The following is a 21,265-nucleotide window of genomic DNA, read 5'->3' on the forward strand; positions in this document are numbered from 1 at the left end:
TGTGTCTGCTCTGTAGCTCCTGTCAAAACCCTGGCTGAGATGATTAATGTTCATGAAGGCAAGCCTGAGCATGCTCCAATTCTTGTTCTTCCAAACTATTCAAATATTCGACTTTCCCAATTTTGAACCTAAGTGTCGTCTGGTCCCCAAAAAGCTACACACCTGACCTGTATCACAGTGCCTCCTTGCAGAGATTCTTGAGTTTAAAGAACCAAAGCTTTCAAAGTCTTTAGCTCTTACGTTTCTGCATTTTTTGTTATTATTTAGTCATATGAGAGCAGATGGTCACAGCATAAGGACTGTGTCACAGGAGCAACTTCTTTCAGACCTCAGCATAGTCCAATTTTATCCTGCCAGTTAAACCGGTATGTTTGTTAGACAACAGAAGCCAAGTCCCTCTTTGCCTTGGCTTTGAGGAAACTGAGCTCATTTTTGCAGTTTTCCTTTGCTCCAAGCTGTCAGAAATGATTATGTCCAAGGTCAACAGGTATCTTGCAATTTTTTTTTTTTTTGACTTTTATGTAACTGTAATCCTTTACCTTGCATGCTTGCAAATATTTTTTGGAAAGAAGTAGAGGAATTAATTTAAACACACCAAAGCCTCTACCTTCACCTCATCCCCATGCTTTCTGACCTCATGCTAGAAGAACCTTATCTTAGTGCTTCAAACTCAGAAAAACCCACCACAAATACTAAAAGATTTATTGTAGACATTTTTGTTACACAATTATGTTACACATTATGATACAAACACACTTGAAACAGTAACACAAATATTAAATCATTTAATATTTCTTTTGCAAAAAGATAATTTCTTCAGGCTTTCATACCTGTAATGAACAAATTCTGTTCTCATATGGATCAAATCTTCCACCCTGTAGATCTCAGAGTCCACTTGCTGATAGAATCTGTACACCTGTGTATCAGCCTTGCATGTAGTAGTTCATATATAGAATATGTGAGCCTTATATCCTAAAACTATTTTATTAAGCCAGGGCATGCCCTATGCCCTACTGAGAATAGAATCCTTCTGCACTTATAGCCCTCAGATGCTAAATTAAAAAGGTAGATTTTATCCTGTTACCTCCACTGCCTTACTTTCCTGACTCAAACATCTATAGGACCCATAAAACAAGAATTATGTTGCTTGGACAAGATTCTTTGACTCTGACTCACAGCTTTCAAATTTTCTTTGAGCAGAGTAAGAGCAGATTTCTAACAGAGTAAGTTCTTCATTGTACCTTCCACACAGACCACGTTGGGAAGCCTGGGATAGGGCAGCTTCAGTAGACTGGACACCATGCAGTGGCACTGAGAACCTTTCTTCTGTCTGCTCCCTCCATCAAGGGGGCTTTGCTATGGATGCCACCTACTCTCACTGCTTCTGAGCACTGGAATCCCTGTCTCTGGGCTTGAACAGTAATTGCTCCAACTTTAAGGCACTCACAGGTGTTTCTTTTAAACACTTTTCTTCTTGGGAAAAACTCAACAAAGAACAGAATTCTAAATCCACTGATAGGACAAAGGATCCCAGCAGAGCCTGCCCAGGGGCTGCTCCCACTCAACACGGATTCAGCCAAATCTCCTGCAGACCATGCAAATGGTGCAGAACCAGCTATCTGCTCGGCACACACAAGTAAAGCTGGTACAATTCTGCCAAGTGTCGGGGACTTGTGGTTGTTGCCTATTACTAGTATTAAGAGTTTCTTGGGTTATAGTCAAATCTTTTCCTGACCTACGCTGGGATCTCTCCATCCCGAGGTTGCTTCGACACTGGTTGCAGTAATGCTCCTCTGCTCCACGAAAAATGAATGCTGCTCAGTTTGCAGCTTCCCAGGCCTTTGTGGTTCCTTGCATGGCATTACCTCTTCCTGTAGCTGACTCACTTTGTTAAGAGTGCAGATCCTCCACACCAAGGCCAGGCAGGAGCAAAGAACCGCTCGCTGAGTGCTGAAAGTCCAGTCCCTCTTCAGGGTAACTGCTGGAGTTTCCCGTTACCCCAGCCCACTGAATGGGTAAAATCTCTAGCCTGCCAGACTCACTGTCTACTTCCTGGCGAGTGAGGCCCAATGTTCCCCCTTGAGTACACTCAGAGGAGAGAAGGACACAATATGCACAGCCTGGCCCAGTGTTGAGACCCCCTTACAGAGCCTTTACAGAGAGGGAAGAAATGTAAATTGACAGAGCATGTATCCACTTACAGCTTCACTCTGGAATCAGGAAACAAACTTCTGTCCTAAAAGGATTTCATCTGGAACCGAACACTCTGGTGTTAGGCAGAGGCAGAGGCAATGGTCTGGTAGCCATGATATCCTGAGGCACAAAGAAAACAACTGCCTTCCCCAAAGAGAAGAGTCATCACGGTTCACCTGCTTTGGATATGCCTTCACATCCTGATTTTCTAGGGGCATCTTCGTTCTGTTCACTGGTCCTCATTCAATATCCCCATGTGTTTGTTTGTGAGGAAGTCCAGGAAAGGAATGTTGCAAATGGCCTGGTGGATATTACTCACTGTAATTTCTTTGGGAACCCTGGTCCAAAAAACAAAGTATGTTATTAGGTGTAATTCTCTCAAGTATATTTCAATTAATTTTCCACAGGGACCATCCCCTGCAGAGGCATTATGAAAGGGGACAATGATGAGTGATGAGGCATGGCTGAGGGCCACTGTCCAGGTACACTCTCTCTCTCCCTTCCCATCACTGCCTTTCAGCTCTGGTGAAAGGTCTGGCCTCCCCCCAGTCACAGTCCTGGTCAGGGCTCAGATCTGACTTCCTAGTCACAGGCACAAGAAGGATTTCAAGAAGCTAGCTGAATGATTAGGAAAAAAGATTCTGAGGACTGGAGAAAGTAAAATGGATAACAGAACAGAATGTCACGTTTATAATACAGTCTCAGCAGACTGAGAGATGAGTCAAAGCACCACAGAACTCTGGGACTGTATCTCCCATCTCATGGAGTCATGCCAGGCCAAGTGTGATGTTAAATGTTCTCATCAGAACACCCAGTCACTCCAGAGTCAGGGCCATGGAGGCGAGCAAGGTCCCCAGGAGGCACTCGGCTCACTCTAGGGTTTCAAGCAGGACCACGGGCAGCAGGACTGGAACTCTGTCCCCTTTCCTGTTTTCTAAAGACTTCTATTATATCCCTGTGAATTCTGGCCTGACATTATCCTGAGTTAGGCCTCTTCATGTCCTCAGGCACTTTGTTACAATTTTATAAATTTTTGACAGCCATTAGCATAATGGAATAAAATATTCGTTTCCTCTGAAAGAAAAGCAGGATGTGGCCTATATATGATTCCTTCAGAGCCTAGCATAAGAGTGAAGTTCAGTGTTCCAATCAAAGGTGGTTTGGGTTAGCAAAGAGTAGTGGTGAGCCTGTGGGCTTTGGAGCCAATGAAACCTGAGTCTGAATCTAGGCTCTACCGTATATTTGCTGGGAAAACCAGGTAAGATACCTTTCAAAGCCCAGTTTCCCAATTTCTAAAAGGGGAATAGTTCTGCAATGAAACACAAATTATGTAATATATGTAATGCTTGGCTCTAACGTCTGACACACAATGGACACTAATGTTAACTTTAATTGCAAAGAGCTGATATTTGTTCAACCCTGTAACAAAACACAGTCCTAGGTATGTAACAATGGGGACAATAATGATGGGGAGGATAGAGACCTCTGGGCAAAGCTGAGCTTTCACAACCACAAGGTTTTCTCAAAATAACAGAACAGACCCTTGAGTCTGTCTGGTTCTAAGCATTCTTACTCCCAAGCACTGAATCTCCTACTGGACTGATTTAAGTATAAAACATCTTCACGGGCAGTTAAACTGTTAGGAAACAGGTGTAAGCCTCATACCCCTGACTGCAGAGATAGCAGTACCTGTTGTGAGATGCTGTCTGGTATCCAACCGCCAAAGCCTGTCTCAGGATATCATTCACCAGCTGTTCTGTAGCCTACAATGGAAGATGCTGTTACTTTCAGAAATGGCCATCTGCTTGCTGGCGAGAAGGGAGGCATCTGACCCCTCCCTTACCCCAAACTTTTGAAGCAATTCCAAACAAGGATTAAAAATTCCTTAAGGAAAAATTAAAGGTCTGAGTAACAGACCATGAACGATACAGGCCATGAATCTGAGAAATTATGAATCAGGGTAATCTTCATTCATCAGATGTTGTTTCTAAGGACAAGAGAGGTAAGAGTTGCTACCAAGATATCCCTATTCCTAAAAGGAATCCTCTAGAAAAGGAAGCTGTGGCTGTTTCACCCCCTTGCCCAGGGATGGGACAGTTGTGGCTATTTCTATTGTTGTGACACGTACAGAAAACCCAAGGCTCTGTCTCTGCCACCTCCTAGAGCATGCCACCAGCAGGTACCCACCTTTAGGATCATGTCCTCTACCACTGATGCATACAAGTTCCCGTGTAGTGCCACCGGCTGCAGGGTGATCCCAATCTGGAAAAGCAGAAGAAAGCCATTTGTTCTTATTTCTGCATTTAAAAAGCCTCTCTCTAAACAAGCATACTACTTCTCTGACACCCAAAGAGAGGCCTGCGTGGAAGAGAGACTCTACAGACATCCTGGACAAAACTCATAGGGAAGTAACACAGAATGTAACATTCGGAAAAATATGTTATTTCATTTTTCCACGTTTCTGACTGATTGTTTAAAATGCTATTATAATCCTGTTTTTACTCTGAAATCTCCTTCATGGCACAACATGGACAGGATTCGCCATGAATTCTGCCAGCAGGATCAATACTTTGGAAGCTCTGGAATCAGACTCAAAGGCCATGTCTGCAAGAGGTGAAGAAGATGTATTTGGGAACTGCATCTTGTCCCACTTTTCATTTCATCCTTAAGTGAAAATAAACACTGTCTTTCAACTTTGGGTCCTGTGCAGCTGGCAGGTGGCAGATGCTAAAGAGCTGTTAAGTTAATCAGGGGTGGGCAAATAACTCTCTCCTGTGCAATCAGGACACAGTGTGCACCATGTCTACACCACAGACAGGGCACGTAGGAGCTATAAAAATGTCAGGGAAAGATTACTCACTGAAGTATAACTTATAAATGTTAATGACATGCCTCATGAAGGAAAGGTGCTTCTCCTGAGGCAGGTGAGAAAAAAGGAGATGAAAAGTAATACTAACTAAATCTAGCTGGCTTTGCTTCAAGTTCACGTTCACCAAGCCACCTTTTCACATGTAATCAGTTTTCTTGCCCAGGGGCTCTGATGGGGAAGGTGGGAGCCCACAGAGCTTGCCTGGGTTTACCAGGCAGAAGTAAATCACACGTTATGTCACCAGAAAAGTCTGGGTCGCAGTTTATAGGGCTGAACATCAGAATCTTGCGCCTGGTTTGTGATCTATCAGTAGGCCACAGCCCCCTACCTTCTGTGTGACATCACCAATAAATTCAGACCCTGGGGTTGGTGGCAGGTAGAATTTCATTTCTTCTTTCTCTTCCTGCTCTTTTTTGATGTTTATCTTTAATGGCTCTGAGAGGCTGAGGATGTCCACCTCCTCCTCATTCTCTGGTTCTCTTTTCTGGAACTGCTGCAGGTCCTCCAGTTTCTGGCAGAGGTTGTCAGCAGAGGAGAATGATGACGGACACTCTAAACAAGAGGTAACCAGTCTTATGACAGCTGTGGTGACAACAAAAAAGGACTTTCAGCCTCCATAAGAGCACAGTCTGAGGAAGGAGGATAAGTGCCAAGGGAGCTGACCTTCTTTCCAGTAATATAATCCTATGGATCTATAATGATGAGAACTAGTGATTCATAAGGCAGGAAAGCACCAAGACAGGCATCTTGTGTAGTACGTGATTTATACGATGTCACTGCCATCTATGAGAAAACAGCACATAATTCTGACTTCTGCCACAAAAACCAGGCCATCCCCTTACCCTCTAAGTATTAATGACTAAACTGATTTTTCAACTTTTAAATCTGGAAAATTTAGAAATGCAGGGTAAAGAAAATAAAAATCACCCATGTTCTCACTGCCCAGAGAGCAGGATGTTAATGTTTAATGTTTACTGTGCAACCAGTCTTTAATAAGGTGATTTATACAAAGCCTAACAAAGAGGGCTAGGACTTTACAGCCAGTTGTAGTGTTCGCCTTTCACTTTATGGATGAATACGTAAGGTCGAGACCAGGCACAAAGGGACCCAGCAAGATGGTGGCAGAGCATCCAGCTCCTGGCCCCTCTTCTGTTTTACTGACCGGGCTCTAACAAACAAATCGAGGAACAGAGTGAATGCCTTTCACTTTGGCACCATCGTAAAGGCAAAAAACCTTAACTCAAATCATCGTAAGTCAGGAACCATCTGTAATCAGTCATATTAACAGCAAGCCTAGTATATGTCAAGTGCTGTGCTTTACATATCGTACCAGTGAAGCACAGAGGTGATCAATATGGTTTACATGTCTATGTCAGACGAACTCTCGTAGTACTGACGTTAAGTGCTACAGGAGACCACAGAAAGGAGAATCACCCTGTATTAGGCTCTCAGGAGGCTTCATGGAGAAAATGGGACCCTAAGTCTTAAAGGACCCCACCTCTGTGCTCCAGGTTCCCTCAAGACAGGGAGATAGGGCTTCTGTTTTTCTACATAAATGGGGTTGGGAAGAGAAAACACCCTTATTTTTTTTTTTTTTTTTGAGACAGAGTCTCACTCTTTTGCCCGGGCTAGAGTGAGTGCTGTGGCGTCAGCCTAGCTCACAGCAACTTCAAACTCCTGGGCTCAAGCGATCCTCCTGCCTCAGCCTCCCGAGTAGCTGGAACTACAGGCATGCGCGACCATGCCTGGCTAATTTTTTCTATATATTTTTAGTTGTCCGATTAATTTCTTTCTATTTTTAGTAGAGACGGGGTCTCGCTCTTGCTCAGGCTGGTTTCGAACTCCTGAGCTCGAACAATCTGCCCGCCTCGGCCTCCCAGAGTGCTATGATTACAGGCGTGAGCCACCGCGCCCGGCCTCCCTTCTTATTTTTTAAGGTGAAACTCAAAGTGCTTCTTCTCTCCAAACACCTTTTATGCCCTGCCCCCTAGGCCCCTGCGGCCATACAGCAGTTGTCTGTCTGTTTCTTTATCATAAAATGCTCACTTCATTTTAGCTGCAGCATCATTAGTTGTTCACATGTGCCCCCAACACTGGGCGGTATTCCTAGCTAGGTTTGGAGACAAAGTAACAGATAAGACACAGGCCCCATCTTCATGGGAATAGGACAGACCTGACTATGGGGTTATAAGGTCACGAAGGAAGGGGACGTTGCCTCCATCTGGAGGAAAGGGGGTGGATTAGGAGAATGATGCTGGGGAGGGGACTCCCAAACTACCAGGGCATGCCTGCTGGATGGCATGGGCCAGAACGTTCCTGGCTGGGGTACAACAGTTGAAATACTCAGGTACAAACAGTTCTATAGATACAGTGCAGTCCTGGGGGGACATGGCAAGAGGTAAGCAAAGGCTCTTGCACTCCATGGCAACTCTTCCAAGCCCTCAGGCCCCGGTACCTCAGCTGAAGGCGTACTGAACACTGCTGGGGCTGAAGAGATGCTGTGCTCAGCAGCAGGTGTCCCCAGGCCACCAGGGTGCTCCTGGCAGTTCAGCCAATCGCTCACCTGGCTCGCTGTCGATCTGGGTCAGCACATCCTCAATGGAGTCCCCGTCATTCCTCAAGCTCTCAGGATCTGGTGGGGTGTAGCCATGGCAGCGACACCAGTGAGCAATGTGCTTGGTTTTAAGAGGGGTCAGGTGGTGAAATCTTGGATTCTTCTCCAGTATTTCTTGTAAGACTTTTCGCATTGTCATCGCTCTTTGCCACTTAAAAAACATTTTTTTGAACCATAATCAAATCCTTTGACTTAGCTGCTTATCAGAAAGTCACAATTGTAAACCACCATGCTAAATTAAATTGTGAGACTCATTTTTTCTAAGGAAAAAAATCTGATTGTGTTACTTCTCAGTTTAAAAAAAAAAAAAAAACTTCTACTGGCTCCCTGATGCTTATAATAAAACAGAAACTCTCAGGTTTGGCCTTTAAGGCTCTTCGTCTGGTCTCAACCTAGGACTCCCACTCCCCCTTCTTCTCTAATTTCCCCCAAACCAACCACACTGACTTTTCACTCCTTCCTAAACATGCCTTTACACACGCTACTTTCTCTTCGTACAACCCCACTGTATCTGCATAGCAGCTGCCATACTGTAAGTACTCAATAAATACTTGAATTCATTTTAGTATTTTCAAATTCATAAAAACTGTTTAGAAAATGCAAGGAATGATTCTACCAATGCAGGAAAATAAAGTAGGCTTTTCAAAGGCTAGATATAGGTCTTTGAAACATGAGATTTTTAACTGAGGAAACCATTCTGCCAAATATTTTAACAAAATAGGTTGCAAGTTTTATCATTATTCCATAAGACAAGGTTTATGGCGGCAGCCAGAATGCACAGGGGTTGCAGTTCTCTTCTCCCCACAGGCTCAGTGGTGGCTTGTGTCTCAAACAGGCACACGTGGGATTACCTCAGCGGCTCTCCTCTTCCCAATGTTCCAGCCGTAATACTGCTCCACAGACTTTGCAGAAAAGCAGCTGGCATCTTCACCTAGAACGCACATACCCAGCCACTCTCAACAAAGCTGTTATGATTCAAATCAAATCTTATTTGCCAGAGGCATGTCCAGTAGTTTCTCCAGACCTCTTCATTGCATACACATTCCTCACTGAGCAAGCCCAGGAACAGCTCAACATACAAGGGCTGCTTTTTTTTTTTTTGAGACAGAGTCTCACTCTGTTGCCTGGGCTGGAGTGCCGTGGCGTCAGCCTAGCTCACAGCAACCTCAAACTCCTGGGCTCAATCGATCCTACTGCCTCAGCCTCCCAAGTAGCTGGGACTACAGGCATGTGCCACCATGCCTGGCTAATTTTTTCTATGTCCAGCTAATTTCTTTCTATTTTTTTTAGTAGAGATGGGGTCTCGCTCTTGCTCAGGCTGGTCTCAAACTCCTGAGCTGAAATGATCCGCCCACCTCGGCCTCCCAAGAGTGCTAGGATTATAGGCGTGAGCCACCGCACCCAGCCAAGGGCTTCTTTTTAGGAGAGAGACAGTGTCCCACTTGCACGTACTCAGGCCACCACCCCACCTCAGGAACTCGACTTCTTTGGTAGAGAAAGGTAATCTATTGCCATAAAGCTATTAAAATAAGGGGAAATGGCACTCCGCGAGGAGCCCCGGGCTTGCCATTAACTCACTAAGTGGCCCGGGGCAACCCACAGCACGTCTCTGGGCTTTAGTTTTCTTATCTATAAAATGAGAAAGTTGGGAAAGATGGTTTCTGAACTGTCTTTCAGCTCTTATAGTCCGTATTTGTATCTAAATTTTTAAAGAGAGATTTTTTTGAATCCTTTTCTATTGGGCTGGGAAGTTGTCACTGAAAATTTACTTTGAACTACCTCAAAATGATCCCCCAAACTTCAAATGAGAAAAAAAGGTCATGTCTTTGCTATTACAGTTGGAAAAAATAAGCAGGGCAGTCTGCACCTGGCCTATCATTTTCATATCCCTATGAATGCAAGTGGTATGACAACCTGCTTCAGGTCTTCCCTCTACATGTTCACACTGATCCTGCCCAAGAGCACCCGCCTAAGTACCCACGGGTTTCCTGGCCCTCAGTAAGGGTTACTGATTCTGTAAGCACAACTGGGGCTTAGAAGCAAAATATTCATTCTTGCTAACAATGGGCAGTAACACAGCAGACTTCGCTTTGGGTGTTTTGAAAATCGTGCATTTCTATCAAGTGAGTGATACTGCGTTTTAGAGGAAAGGCTAATGGTCTTGGAGTCAAACAGAGTGGGGTTTGCATCCTGCCTCACCACCCACAGCTGTGTGATCTTGAGCAAGTTACTTAACCTTGCTTATCCTCAGTTTCCTCATCTGTAAAATGGAGATGACACCACCTATCACACAAGAGACTGTGAGTAAATAAGAGAGTAATGTGACGAGCCTGCACAAGGTCTGGCACACTGTAAGCAAATGCTAATTTCTTTCCTTACTAAAAAACATTAAAAACTAATGCAGAGTTGTTTTCTTTCTTTTCTTTTTTTTTTTAAGAGATGGGGTCTCACTCTGCCACCCAGGCTTGAGTGCAGTGGTGTGATCATAGCTCACTGCAACCTTGAACTCCAGGACTCAATCCTCCAGGTAGCTGGCACTATAGGCACGTGCTAATGTACCTGGCTACCAGAATTTTCATTATGTACACAACAATTTATGATTTATATATAAAAATAATTGTAAGAAATTCCTTTTACAGATCAAGCACAGTGAAAATAATAAAATAATAACTGGACGTGAATCCTAAAACCCCTGCAAATGAGCTATATCTCTAGCTAAAACCTCATAAGATAATAACTGCTACGTCTACATTAATTTACAATCCCAAGAGATTTAAAGTTGAGTCAATACCCCAAGTAGTTTATAGCTTTAAAAAAATGTTGTACGCATATATTCAGTATAATTGTCTTACTTTTTGCAGTGATTAATGGAATCTTCTTTACTACTGCTGTTAAGAGTTGCTGGATAGTCTCTAAATGATCTATCCTGAGAAGGATAAAAAAAATTAAGGAAATACATTAAATACATGTAGCAGTTTCTAGACACATATATACATGTATTTTATGTACATATTCCCCCTTTCTGAGGAAATTATAATTTAAAACCATTATATTGGCATGTTTTTCCTTCCACAGACAGCCTTCTTTATAAAGAAAGTTTGTGTTTAAAAAGAGAATGTCAAGACTAAATAATCTAATTATGACCCCAGGAATGGCAAATTATGCAATTATCACAGACATTTTATCTATTATTTTTAAGTTAAATAGCAACATAATCTTTTTGGGAATGTGACTGCTACTAGAGCACAAAAATTCTATCACATAGATGCCCATCTTGGAGCTATTCCAGTTCATGCCTCCATCTATTATGTTTAAACATTTTTATTGTCCCCAGCAGGTGGAGATACTTCAAAGGATGTGATCATAGGTGGGTTCCCAATTTGGAAATTAGAAAACTTCAGGAAGCATTTTTAGAAGAAGCTACGAGTGTGTATGGCCCGTGGAGAGGTGGCTGTGTAAAATCAGGCAGGTTGTGTGGACAGCATCACAAAATGTATGCACACCTGAGTGATCATATCACAAGACATTTCATCCCCAAGGATTCCACAGAGAAAGTATGTGTTGGCAAGCCCAACTGAAGGGAGGTCTGTAATCCCATCTGAGGCTTCTAAGACCACAAATCAAGTCACATCACATCATGGTACATGATGTGTACCACTGTGCATCAAGTGGTAATACCTGTGTTCACCACACACGGACAGTTTCCCCCATCAAGGGCTTAACTCTCAACAAACACAACTCTACACATACTCAGGTGTGACAGCTGTTTTTTAAAAAGCATCATACTAACACGCAAAGCAGAACTCCTTTAGAAAAGACTGGAATAATTACTTAATGACATAGTTTCCCAGCTCAGAACTTTCTTCTGTTTTCACTGCTGTCTGACCCTCCTGGGAGAGGCAGCTTGGCCCCGGTGTTTCTGGTTCAGTCTTCACTACAAGGGAAGAGCAACAAAGGGAGAGCTGTCAGGATTCAGTGGTGGAAGGACACGTGCAGGCAGAAACAAAGCTCTTCCATTGAAGCTCAGTGAGGAAACTGCCACTCCAGCTGTTGCAGGGACACAGCCAGGAGACTGAGATGGCTCCTATCATCACAGGGTCAGCAGACAAGGGAAGAACTGTTAGCCTGGGTCTCAGGGGGAGCAACTCCAGGCTCATGACAAGAGGGGGGCAACAAAATGGCTTTTTAGATATTTTTTAAAGGGCCACCCACACTGCTATGTGAGATCCCTCAGCCCCACCAACACACGTGATTGAACAATGCCACATTAGACTACAATGCTGGCTTGTTCTAAGTTCCAATAATATGATTTTTTTGGTATCATCTCTCCAGCTAGTTTATTAACTTTCAGCCTCATCTTAGTGTTCTGAGACAGAAGGTTGAAAGCAAAAATCAGATCCACTGTGCTTGGAAACCTCCAAGCTAACCACACCAGGCTTTAAGTATTACTGAATCTACTGATGGAAGATAGCAATGTCCCAGTTGCATGTGCCTTCCTGCCCTTCAACAGTCTTCTTCGCTCAAAAAACCATGATCACACACTCCATGCTTCAGCACCAGCTTCCCTGATTCTGCTCTCTTCCCTGAAAATCCAACTTGCACATCAGCACCAAATAATTTTCCTAAAATACCTGACTGGTATAATTCCCCTACTCAGTATGCTTCAGGGGTTCCCTATACAACAGGGGTCTACAAATGAGATATACTAGTAGTACCTCTTTTCCCCTCTTTTTGTTACTGATGTATACTTTGCATTCAGTTAAATACACAAATACCAAGTTCAATAAACTTTATCAATGCAGACACCCATGTACTCACCAGTCAAACCAAGATGCAGCCTCCCTGCCTCAAGCAGACGCCCTTATGCTTTTGGCACTTCCTCCGTGACAAAGGTATTCACCTTTCCCCATTGTGAATTTCATATAACTGGAGTCATACTGTGCACACTCTTTTGCATCAGCATAGTTTTAGCTATTATGAATAACAATGTGATGAACATTCTCATGTGTCTTTTGGTGGACATATGCACTCATTTCCTAGAAGTGGATTTGCTAGAACATAGGGCAGATGTTGTTTAACTATTAGAAACTGCCAAGCTGGTTTCCAAAGTGATTGTATCAATTTATAGTCCCACCAGCAGCGTATGCAATTTCCAGTTGCTTCGCACTGTTCTCAACACTTGGTATTCTCAGTCCTTTTGATTTGGTGATTCCAGTGGATCACTACGGTTTTAATTTGCACTTCCTTGATGACTAATGAGGTTGAATAATTTTTCATAGCCTTATGAACTTTTGCGATTTCCTCTTTTGTGAAGTGCCTATTCATGTTTTTTTGTCCATTAACAAAAAATTAGGGTCAGTCTTTTAATATTGACTTTTAGGAGATCTGTATATATTCTGGATATGACTCCTTTGTTATATATATATATGGAGAGAGAGAGAGAGTGAGCACAAATATCTTTGAGTCTGTAGCTTGACTTTTTGCTCTTGACCTCTGAAGTGAGGCTCCCAATGTTAATGAAGTCTGCCTTATCAATTTTTTCCTTTTATGGTTTTCCTTATATGTCCTGTTTAAAATATTTTTGCTCAAGGTCATGAAGATAGTCTCACTTTTCTTCTAGAAGCTTTATTTTTTTACCTTTCACATTTAGGTCCAACATCCAACTCGAATCAGGTTTTGTTTACAGTATGAGGTAGAGGCCAAGGTTCACTGTTTTCCCAAATGGATATATCCAATTAAGCCAGTGCTATTTATTGAAAAGACCAACCTTTCCCTACTGAATTTGTCATAAATCAGGTTACCATATATGTGTGGGTCTATTTCTGGGCTCTCTTTTCTGTTCCATTAGTCTATTTTTGAGCCCATACCACACACAATCTCAATTACTGTGGTTTTATAATATGTGTATCTAGTAGTCTAAGTCCCCCAGCTTTTTTGTGCTTCAATACTGTCTCAGCTGTTTTGGCCTTTGCATTTCCATATACCTTTTAGACTTAGCACATCAGTTTCTACCCACAGACAACAAAAATAACTTTGTAGGGATTATGATTGGGACTGTATTGAATTCAGACATCACTTTTGGTAGAAAACTCAAGTGTTCATCAAGTCTTTCAAAAATTTAATATGGTATATCCCTTCCAATTATTTATGTCTTTAATTTCTCTCAGAAATGTTTAACAGATTGTTAGCATATAAGACTATCTTTCCTTAGGTTTAGTAACTAAATATTGGTATTTTTGGTGCTACTGTAAATGTTCGTTTAAATTTCAATTTCTAATTGTTATGGCAGTATACAGAAATTCAAATGATTTTTTAATGCATACTGACTTATACTGAGTGACCTTGCTAATTTGACTCTTAACAATGCATGTTATCCCAACTCCTAATGATTTCAGACTTCAAGAAACAGAAGTTCTCAGAAAAAGTTCAGATACTCCAGTTCTATAGGTTCAAGTATACTCACTTTCATCTGACATTCAAATAATTACAGAATTATATAATAATAGCATTTTCAGGCTGGGACAGATCTACTACTAGAGATATGAAAACTTATGTTCCCAAAGATTTGTACATAATAGCTCCAAACTGGAAACAACCATAATGTCCATCAACAGGAAAAAAGACAAATTATGGTATATTCCTACAATGTGGAATACTACTCAGCAACAACACGGATGAATCTTAACATTATGCTGAGTGAATGAAACCAGTCACAAAAGAACATATGTGCTTCCATTTACATAAAGTTCAAAAATAGAAACAATTTATCTATGGTAATAGAAATCAGAATAGCAGTTGCCTATGGGGGTTGGGAATTGATTGGAGGGGCACAGGGTGGAAATTTCTGTATCTTAAATGGGGTGTTGGTTACATGGGTTTAAACATTTGTCAGCTCATCAAATGGTAGGTGTAACTGCATTTCACTGAACATTTTACTTCAATTAAAAACTAAAACAGATATACTCTTGCCCAGTCCAAAATTAACTGAATCAGAATCTCGGCAGGCCTATGCCATGTACCTCCTGTTGAGAGAGACACCAATTCTTTCATGAGCTGTCTTCTGATCAGAGGTTGGTGAACTTTTTCTATAAAGAGCTAAACCAGTAAATATTTTAGGCTTTGCGGGTCATCCGATCTCTGCAGGAACTAAGCATGGGAGACAATATATTAGTGAATGGGCATGCCTATGTGTCAACAAACAAAAAGAGGCAGTGGACTACAGGCTGCCAGACCCTGCTTTAGGTGGTCATTTAGTAAGTTACAAATCCAACTCTTCCTAAGACTATCATGAGAGATTCCAGCATGCTTGAAAAGCAGCCTGCCATGGTACCAGACAGATGTATTTAAAATTCTAACTTCACTGCTTTCCAGACTTGGAAAGTATATACTTCATATCTCCAAACTTGTTTTCTCATCTGCAAAACAGGCATTAACAGGGCATTAATACGCTGAATGCTGTATTTAAAGCAGCTACCATGGTGCCTGGTACAGTGTAGGCTCTCATTATAACACAGTAGCTATCGTTATTGTTGGGGATGCTATAGATGCCAAATGTGTTTCTCTAATCCACTGCACTATCTTGATCTGTTCTTGTCAGCAATGTCCCCCACTGCCAGCTTGCCAGTCTGGCCCATACCTAAAGCTTCTTTACCACAACTATACTACCCAAATGAGTCCCTCTGTTTGGTCTACTCCCCTAAACCAGTCCTCTGAGTCTTTGCACTGTTTCCTTGATCTGGCAAACCCCCTGACCTCTCCACAGCTAAAAAAGTGTCACTGTTTTAAAGTCCAGGTTACAATCCATACCCCATACAAAGTCCTGTTCCCCTCCACACCCCTGCCAACCCTGATTAGACATCCTAGACTGCAATATTTCAGCAATCATTTTCCAGACCACTCATCTTGCATTTACCAGTCATTGCTTGCTATCTATGGCAATTCTCTTCAACCAGGTTATAAATTCCTGAAGGGCAGAAATGATGCTTCATATGTCTCTGTATTTCCCTCAGTGTCAAGTCTACTATGTAAGCACTTAGTACATTATTTGCCAAGTGACTGATTCATAGCTGCTGAAAATTGAAAGGGCTCAGATTACAGTAATGTCCTGCATAAAACTTCCAGACAAAACACTTTGAGATCCTACATACCTTTTGCAACAGCTGCTGGAGCAGAGCTGGGGACAACTGGAGTTGGGGTGGCTACAGGCACAATGGTAGGTGGTTTGTTGGTAGAAAATGACTGAACCACTACAGGGCAAAAAAGGGGGGAAGGGTACAACAAATACAGAAATTACTTTTAATGAGGATGATCCCAGGTGACAGCCCCTATCAGACTAACAGAACAAAGACAACTTTAGGACAATGGGAATGGTAAGGTCCTTTTTTTATTACAGTGATCTGACAAGCTGGCCTGTTATTAGTTATCAGGGTAACTGAGCTATATCCTCAACTGTGGAAATGGGGGCTTGTCACTAAACTAAGAAAATAAAAATCCAATTAATGTAAATTCTCATAAATGTTTAAAATGTTCCCCTCAACTCAGTGTTAGATATGGGCATCTACTTAGAAGCGAGTAGGTCAGCTGGGTTTTACTTTCAGTCCTAGCCCTGGTGCCAGAGAGTTCAAGGTGCCAGTGAATACCACGACATCTGAAGGGCAGGCTGTACAAGGCAAGAGCAGGCACCAACTGATAGACGCTGAGAGACTTGGAGACAGCCACAGTGTGACAGGCCACGGCTGAAGGACTTACCTTTATTCACAGGCATCAGTATAGTCTGCACACCTCCAGATGTGTTTACGCTGAGTGGTTTGAGCTGGCTGGGAATTGTTAGCACAGCTTGCTGGGGATTGGATTGACTGGAGTGAATTTTTAATAATCCTAAAATAAATCAGAGGATAAGGCCAAGTTGAAGATCTGATGCTTCCTTAAAGTTCCTTCCCCTCCTTGCCACTCATATTTTCTCACAGGAGGAAGTTTCTAGGACCTTTACCCTTTTAGTAAAGAAAGAGCTGGAAGCATGAGGCAATGGATGCTACAGATTTCACAATAAAACATCTGTCATGACAATTATTTATTTTTAAAGTGGCCTTGTCCCACATCCAAAAAGTAATACAGAATTTTTTATAAAAGCAGGACTAATAGGAAGGAGAAAAAAGTTACCCAAAGTCCTACTGCAGATAACCAGTACTAACATTTTGAGGTAGTTCTTTTCTGTTTGTTTTCTATGACAGTTTATTTGTTCTGTACATATTTAATAGCTATAATGTGTACAAACTGGATATAAAATTTTATATAAAAAGTTGGCATTTTTCTACTTGGAAACCTATTGTGGCTCCCAACTGCCTAAAGAATATTTCCAAAATTAGCTTCAAAGCATTCAGGGTCCATTTTAAACCGGTCCCGATTTATCTACACCTCCTTCACACCATCCTTACATATCTAATACTTCCATCTGTCTACACATCATACCTTGTCTCCTATTTCTGTGCAGCCCTTATTTTTCAAACATCAGGTATTCTTCATTATTTTAGAAAGGGTCACCCTCCCTCGTTTTATCTTAAAGGTAATTTCCATATTCCCATTTCCATTACAAAACCATTCTAGGCATTCAGAGGGCTAGTAAAAAATGAGAAAGGGCCTTTACTGTGAAAGAGAACACAAGACACAAGCTATACAAACTCATGTTATAAAATAACAACTACTTAAAAACAACGTCAGAGGCTGAAGATACTTTAAGGCACTGGAAAGCAGTTGGTTTGAGCTAAGGAAAGGAATCATCTTAAATACTTCTAGAACAGGCCTTAAATAAACAAGAAAGTAGTAATTACTGAGATGTGCCCTTGGGACTACAACAACGACCTGGTGTCTTGATGTTTTTATGAAACTATATGCTGATCAGCTGAAAAGTAAAAAAGTATTAAAAAGCTTATAATTAAAAGTAGCTACCCCTTGTTCCACCTCCCAATCTTCTTCTAGTTTCCCAGTAGTAACGACTTCTAACTCTCTGGTTCTTTCTTTCAATATTTACTTCAGTATTTTTAAAAGAATTTGTATATTGCAGGCCCCGATTCACCAATTTTTCATGTTACCTACTGACTTACTATTAGGGTAGATAAGCCTTTTAAGGCACTTATATTTTCTCTTCCCTATAAAGATGGTCTCTTACAATGATCTGACTTATAATTTTTGGACTTTCTGATGACGCGAAAGTGACCTGCATTCAGTAGAAATCCCACTTCTCTTATGATGCCTGGCAGTGGGAGCGAGCTGCAGCTCCCAGTCAGCCACGAGTTTTTTTGACTTAATGATATTTCCAACTCACGATGGGTTTGTTGGGATGTAACTCCATTGTAAGTTGAGAAGCTTCTGTTGTTCTCTGTTGATTCAAAGTAGTATACCATGATACTATGATTACATTTTATTTCTGAAGTTAGTAATTCCCTCGTCTTTCATTTGCTCAGTTTTCTTTTAACATCTTACCTTCAGTCTTCTCATCTCTTTCAAGAACTCTGTAAGCCAGTCAAGAGTACAACTTTCCACATAGTCAAATCTCCTACACAATTTACAGTCCCATTTTTTACAGGAGATATCCCTCCTGGAGGTCTCTGATCTGCTCCAGTTTGAACTGTTGCTTTCTAGGTCTGCCACAAACACTCATCTTGGAAATGTCCCTTTACTGTTCTCCTGGGAATTCCCTTTGCTTTCCTTCTATGTTGGATCATTATCTACTTTCGTCCTCTTTCTTAGTTTACACCTCTTCATTCTGATAAAACATACTATGTTAGTAATGTCTTTGGACAAGGTACATAAGAAATACATTTGAAATTCAAAAATATTTCTACCCTCATTAATGATCTTCCTGATTAGAGAATTCTAGACTGAAGGTGATTTTTGCCTAGAATTTTGAAAAACAATAGTATGCTAGCGTCCAGCATTGCTATTTAGAAGCTCAATGATAATATAATTTCTGAAATTTTCTATTTCTTTTTCTCTCTGACAACTTATAAGATCTTCCCTTTCTCCCTGGTGTTTTGATTTCTTGAACACATCGTGCCTGGGTGTGGGCCATCTTTCATTCATTGTGCTAGACACTGTGCCTTTTGAACCTAGAAGTTCATGCCCTTCAATTCTGTGAAAAATTCTTGTTTCATTTCTTGGATCATTTCCTTCTCCCTATTTTTTGTTTTCTTTTTGGAACTCCTTTTAGTCTGGCCAGAGTTAACTGATACATCACAGAGCTTTCTTTCTTAGTGTCTACTTCTTGGTTTACTTCCCGCTTTCACTTTGTACCCTACAGTTTACTCTCAATGCAGCACCAACAATCCCTCTAAAAGGTAAGGATCACGTCACTCCTCAGCTCAAGTCCCTCCAGTGGCTTCCCCTGGCGTCAGAGTCCTCACAGTGGCCCACACAGGCCCTGCATGCCTTGACCTCATCTCTGAGCGCTCTCTCCCTGGCTCCCTCTGCTTCTGTCCCAGTGGGACCCTGTTTAGGATAGTGTATAATGCACACAAAAAATTTAATTAAAAAATTGCTGGTTGTAGTAGGAAACAGTTTGAGCCTTTTATGAAAATGTTACACAAAAAGGTGGATTCGCTGCTGCACCTTAGGACACTAGAAGTTAAAGCAAGGAGATTTCATCTACTGCATGCTAAAAGCCTGATGAGGAAGGGCATGAACTACTTATAATAATAATTCCTTCTATTTCTATAATTTCTACTCCAGCGCCCAACACAGCACCTCACATAAAACACGCAGTTAGTAGAGAACAAGCACTCTCTATATTAGAACTTGGTCAATTTTAACTGGGAGGTGGGAATCATGGGAAAAATATAATCAGCCGTAATGTTTTGTTCTCTATCCATAAAGCAAACAAGACACAGGGGCTTGGTGTGAAGCTATCTATGGAATGAAGAGAAAATAATGACAACATCTACAATCTCTTATCCAAAGGTAGTAAACTATGTATGTGTGTATGTATTTATGCATGTGTGTGTATTATGTATCTCTCAGTGATACTCAGTTTTTTCTGTAGACCAGTGCCAGCTGGTAAACTGGCTGTTATAAATCTGCAACAATACAGAAATTAAGAGTTTAGAAATTGTAACAGTTTGACATTGCTGTGACATTTTTATTGTATTTTACAGAAGTATCTCTCTGTACTGAATTCTAGAAAACAAAAAACAAAACTGATCTTTGAAGTTTGAGAAGCAAAGCTGCATATTACATCAGCGCCCTGGCATCTGAGACAGCAAGATGTAATCAAACACATTAATATTATTTGGCAAAACACATGAATATTCACATTAAGTAGTACGAGTTAGCTGTCAATGGAGGTCAAATTATGCCCTACAGTTAGTTATAAAAATAAAACCTTTGGTTTTCATAGCTTTTTTTGATTTTAGAATTGCAGATAAGAGATTATGAACTAACAACAAAAAAGATGACACTGATGATGATAATTGCAGCAATTATTTACATAATGGCCACTATACTCCAGACAGTATTCTAAGCATTCATATATTAATTCATTTAATCCTTTCAACTTTATGAGATAGGTATTATTATCAATCTCATTTTACAGCTGAGAAACTGAAGCAAATTACTTCAACTAAGGCAACCTGGCCTCAGGATTTGTGGTCTCTGTTACTCAAAGCAGTAAAAGGTACACTTTTCTGGGTTCTGAGAGGTTATGGTTTTATTTTTCATTTAAAAATTATTCAATCTGTAAATTGTAAATAATAATTTTAAAATAACAAATTAAATAATAATTTTAAATGATGAATTTAAAATCTCAGACTTAAGTGTTGTTTAAAACCCTCCCAAAGATATTCTAGCCCAAAGAAAGAAAGAGAGAAATAATATCATGACACTACTCACCTGATACTGTAGCTTTCCCAGAGATGGGGTTAGGTGTGGACACCAGGGATGTGGCACTGACGACAGCAGGGGTGGCAGCCTTGCAGGTTCCCATGGTGGCCTGGCTCACGCACACTTGCTGCTGCCCAGAAGTTTTCATTACAGAACTGACAGCAGATGATGAACTGGGAGCTGTTCCTTCAGACTGCTTACCCACGGGGCCAGAAATAAAGAAATTAGGGTTATCATATTAAAAAAAAAATTTACCACCTATCATATCACTTTATAAAAGGCTATTTCGACACCAAAAAAGGAGGAGGGCATATTCTTGAATGTAAAAATGGAATAAAATGAGCTTTATTAAGAAGTTACCACAATGTTTTAAAGTCTGTCACTTTGACAAATGTCTACTCCATGGCAGGCATAGCACAGTAGTAAATGCTAGGGCTCAGAAATAACAGCCATTAAGGAACGTGTCATCAAGGTGTGATGAATGCTACAGCAAGCATAGGTAAATGTCACCCATACAAATGAGAGGAAAGTTATTGCTTCTGCCTAGGGACAGAAAGGGGAGGGTATTGGAAAAAGCTTCAAGTAAAACATAGTACTTTAGAAGAATCTTAAGATTCAAAACAGAGAAAGGGAGAGATGAAAGAGTGTTTCTTGGCAGAGGAGAGGATATAGAAGGAGAGGCATGAAAGAACATAGTATGTTCAAGGAACTGCAAAGTA

The 21,265-nt window shown here is 41.2% G+C and overlaps 1 protein-coding gene across 1 annotated transcript in view; it reads right to left on the bottom strand.

Annotated features, from left to right (window-relative positions):
* Positions 1-964: 964 nt before the first annotated feature.
* Positions 965-21,265, bottom strand: part of YEATS2 (YEATS domain containing 2) — an 82,167-nt gene continuing 61,866 nt past the window's right edge. Inside the window, exons 19-29 of the mRNA XM_012640055.1 lie at positions 20,556-20,739; positions 16,425-16,553; positions 15,824-15,922; positions 11,508-11,610; positions 10,529-10,602; positions 8,528-8,607; positions 7,626-7,827; positions 5,391-5,614; positions 4,381-4,455; positions 3,883-3,956; positions 965-2,531 (exon numbers count right to left, since the gene is read on the bottom strand). Coding sequence (XP_012495509.1) covers positions 2,423-2,531; positions 3,883-3,956; positions 4,381-4,455; positions 5,391-5,614; positions 7,626-7,827; positions 8,528-8,607; positions 10,529-10,602; positions 11,508-11,610; positions 15,824-15,922; positions 16,425-16,553; positions 20,556-20,739 — 1,353 coding nt within the window. The 3' untranslated portion in view covers positions 965-2,422. The remainder of the gene's footprint in view (positions 2,532-3,882; positions 3,957-4,380; positions 4,456-5,390; positions 5,615-7,625; positions 7,828-8,527; positions 8,608-10,528; positions 10,603-11,507; positions 11,611-15,823; positions 15,923-16,424; positions 16,554-20,555; positions 20,740-21,265) is intronic.

The sequence above is a fragment of the Propithecus coquereli genome, unplaced genomic scaffold (assembly GCF_000956105.1).
Source record: "Propithecus coquereli isolate 6110/MARCELLA unplaced genomic scaffold, Pcoq_1.0 Scaffold10, whole genome shotgun sequence".
In the NCBI taxonomy this organism is placed as follows: domain Eukaryota; kingdom Metazoa; phylum Chordata; class Mammalia; order Primates; family Indriidae; genus Propithecus; species Propithecus coquereli.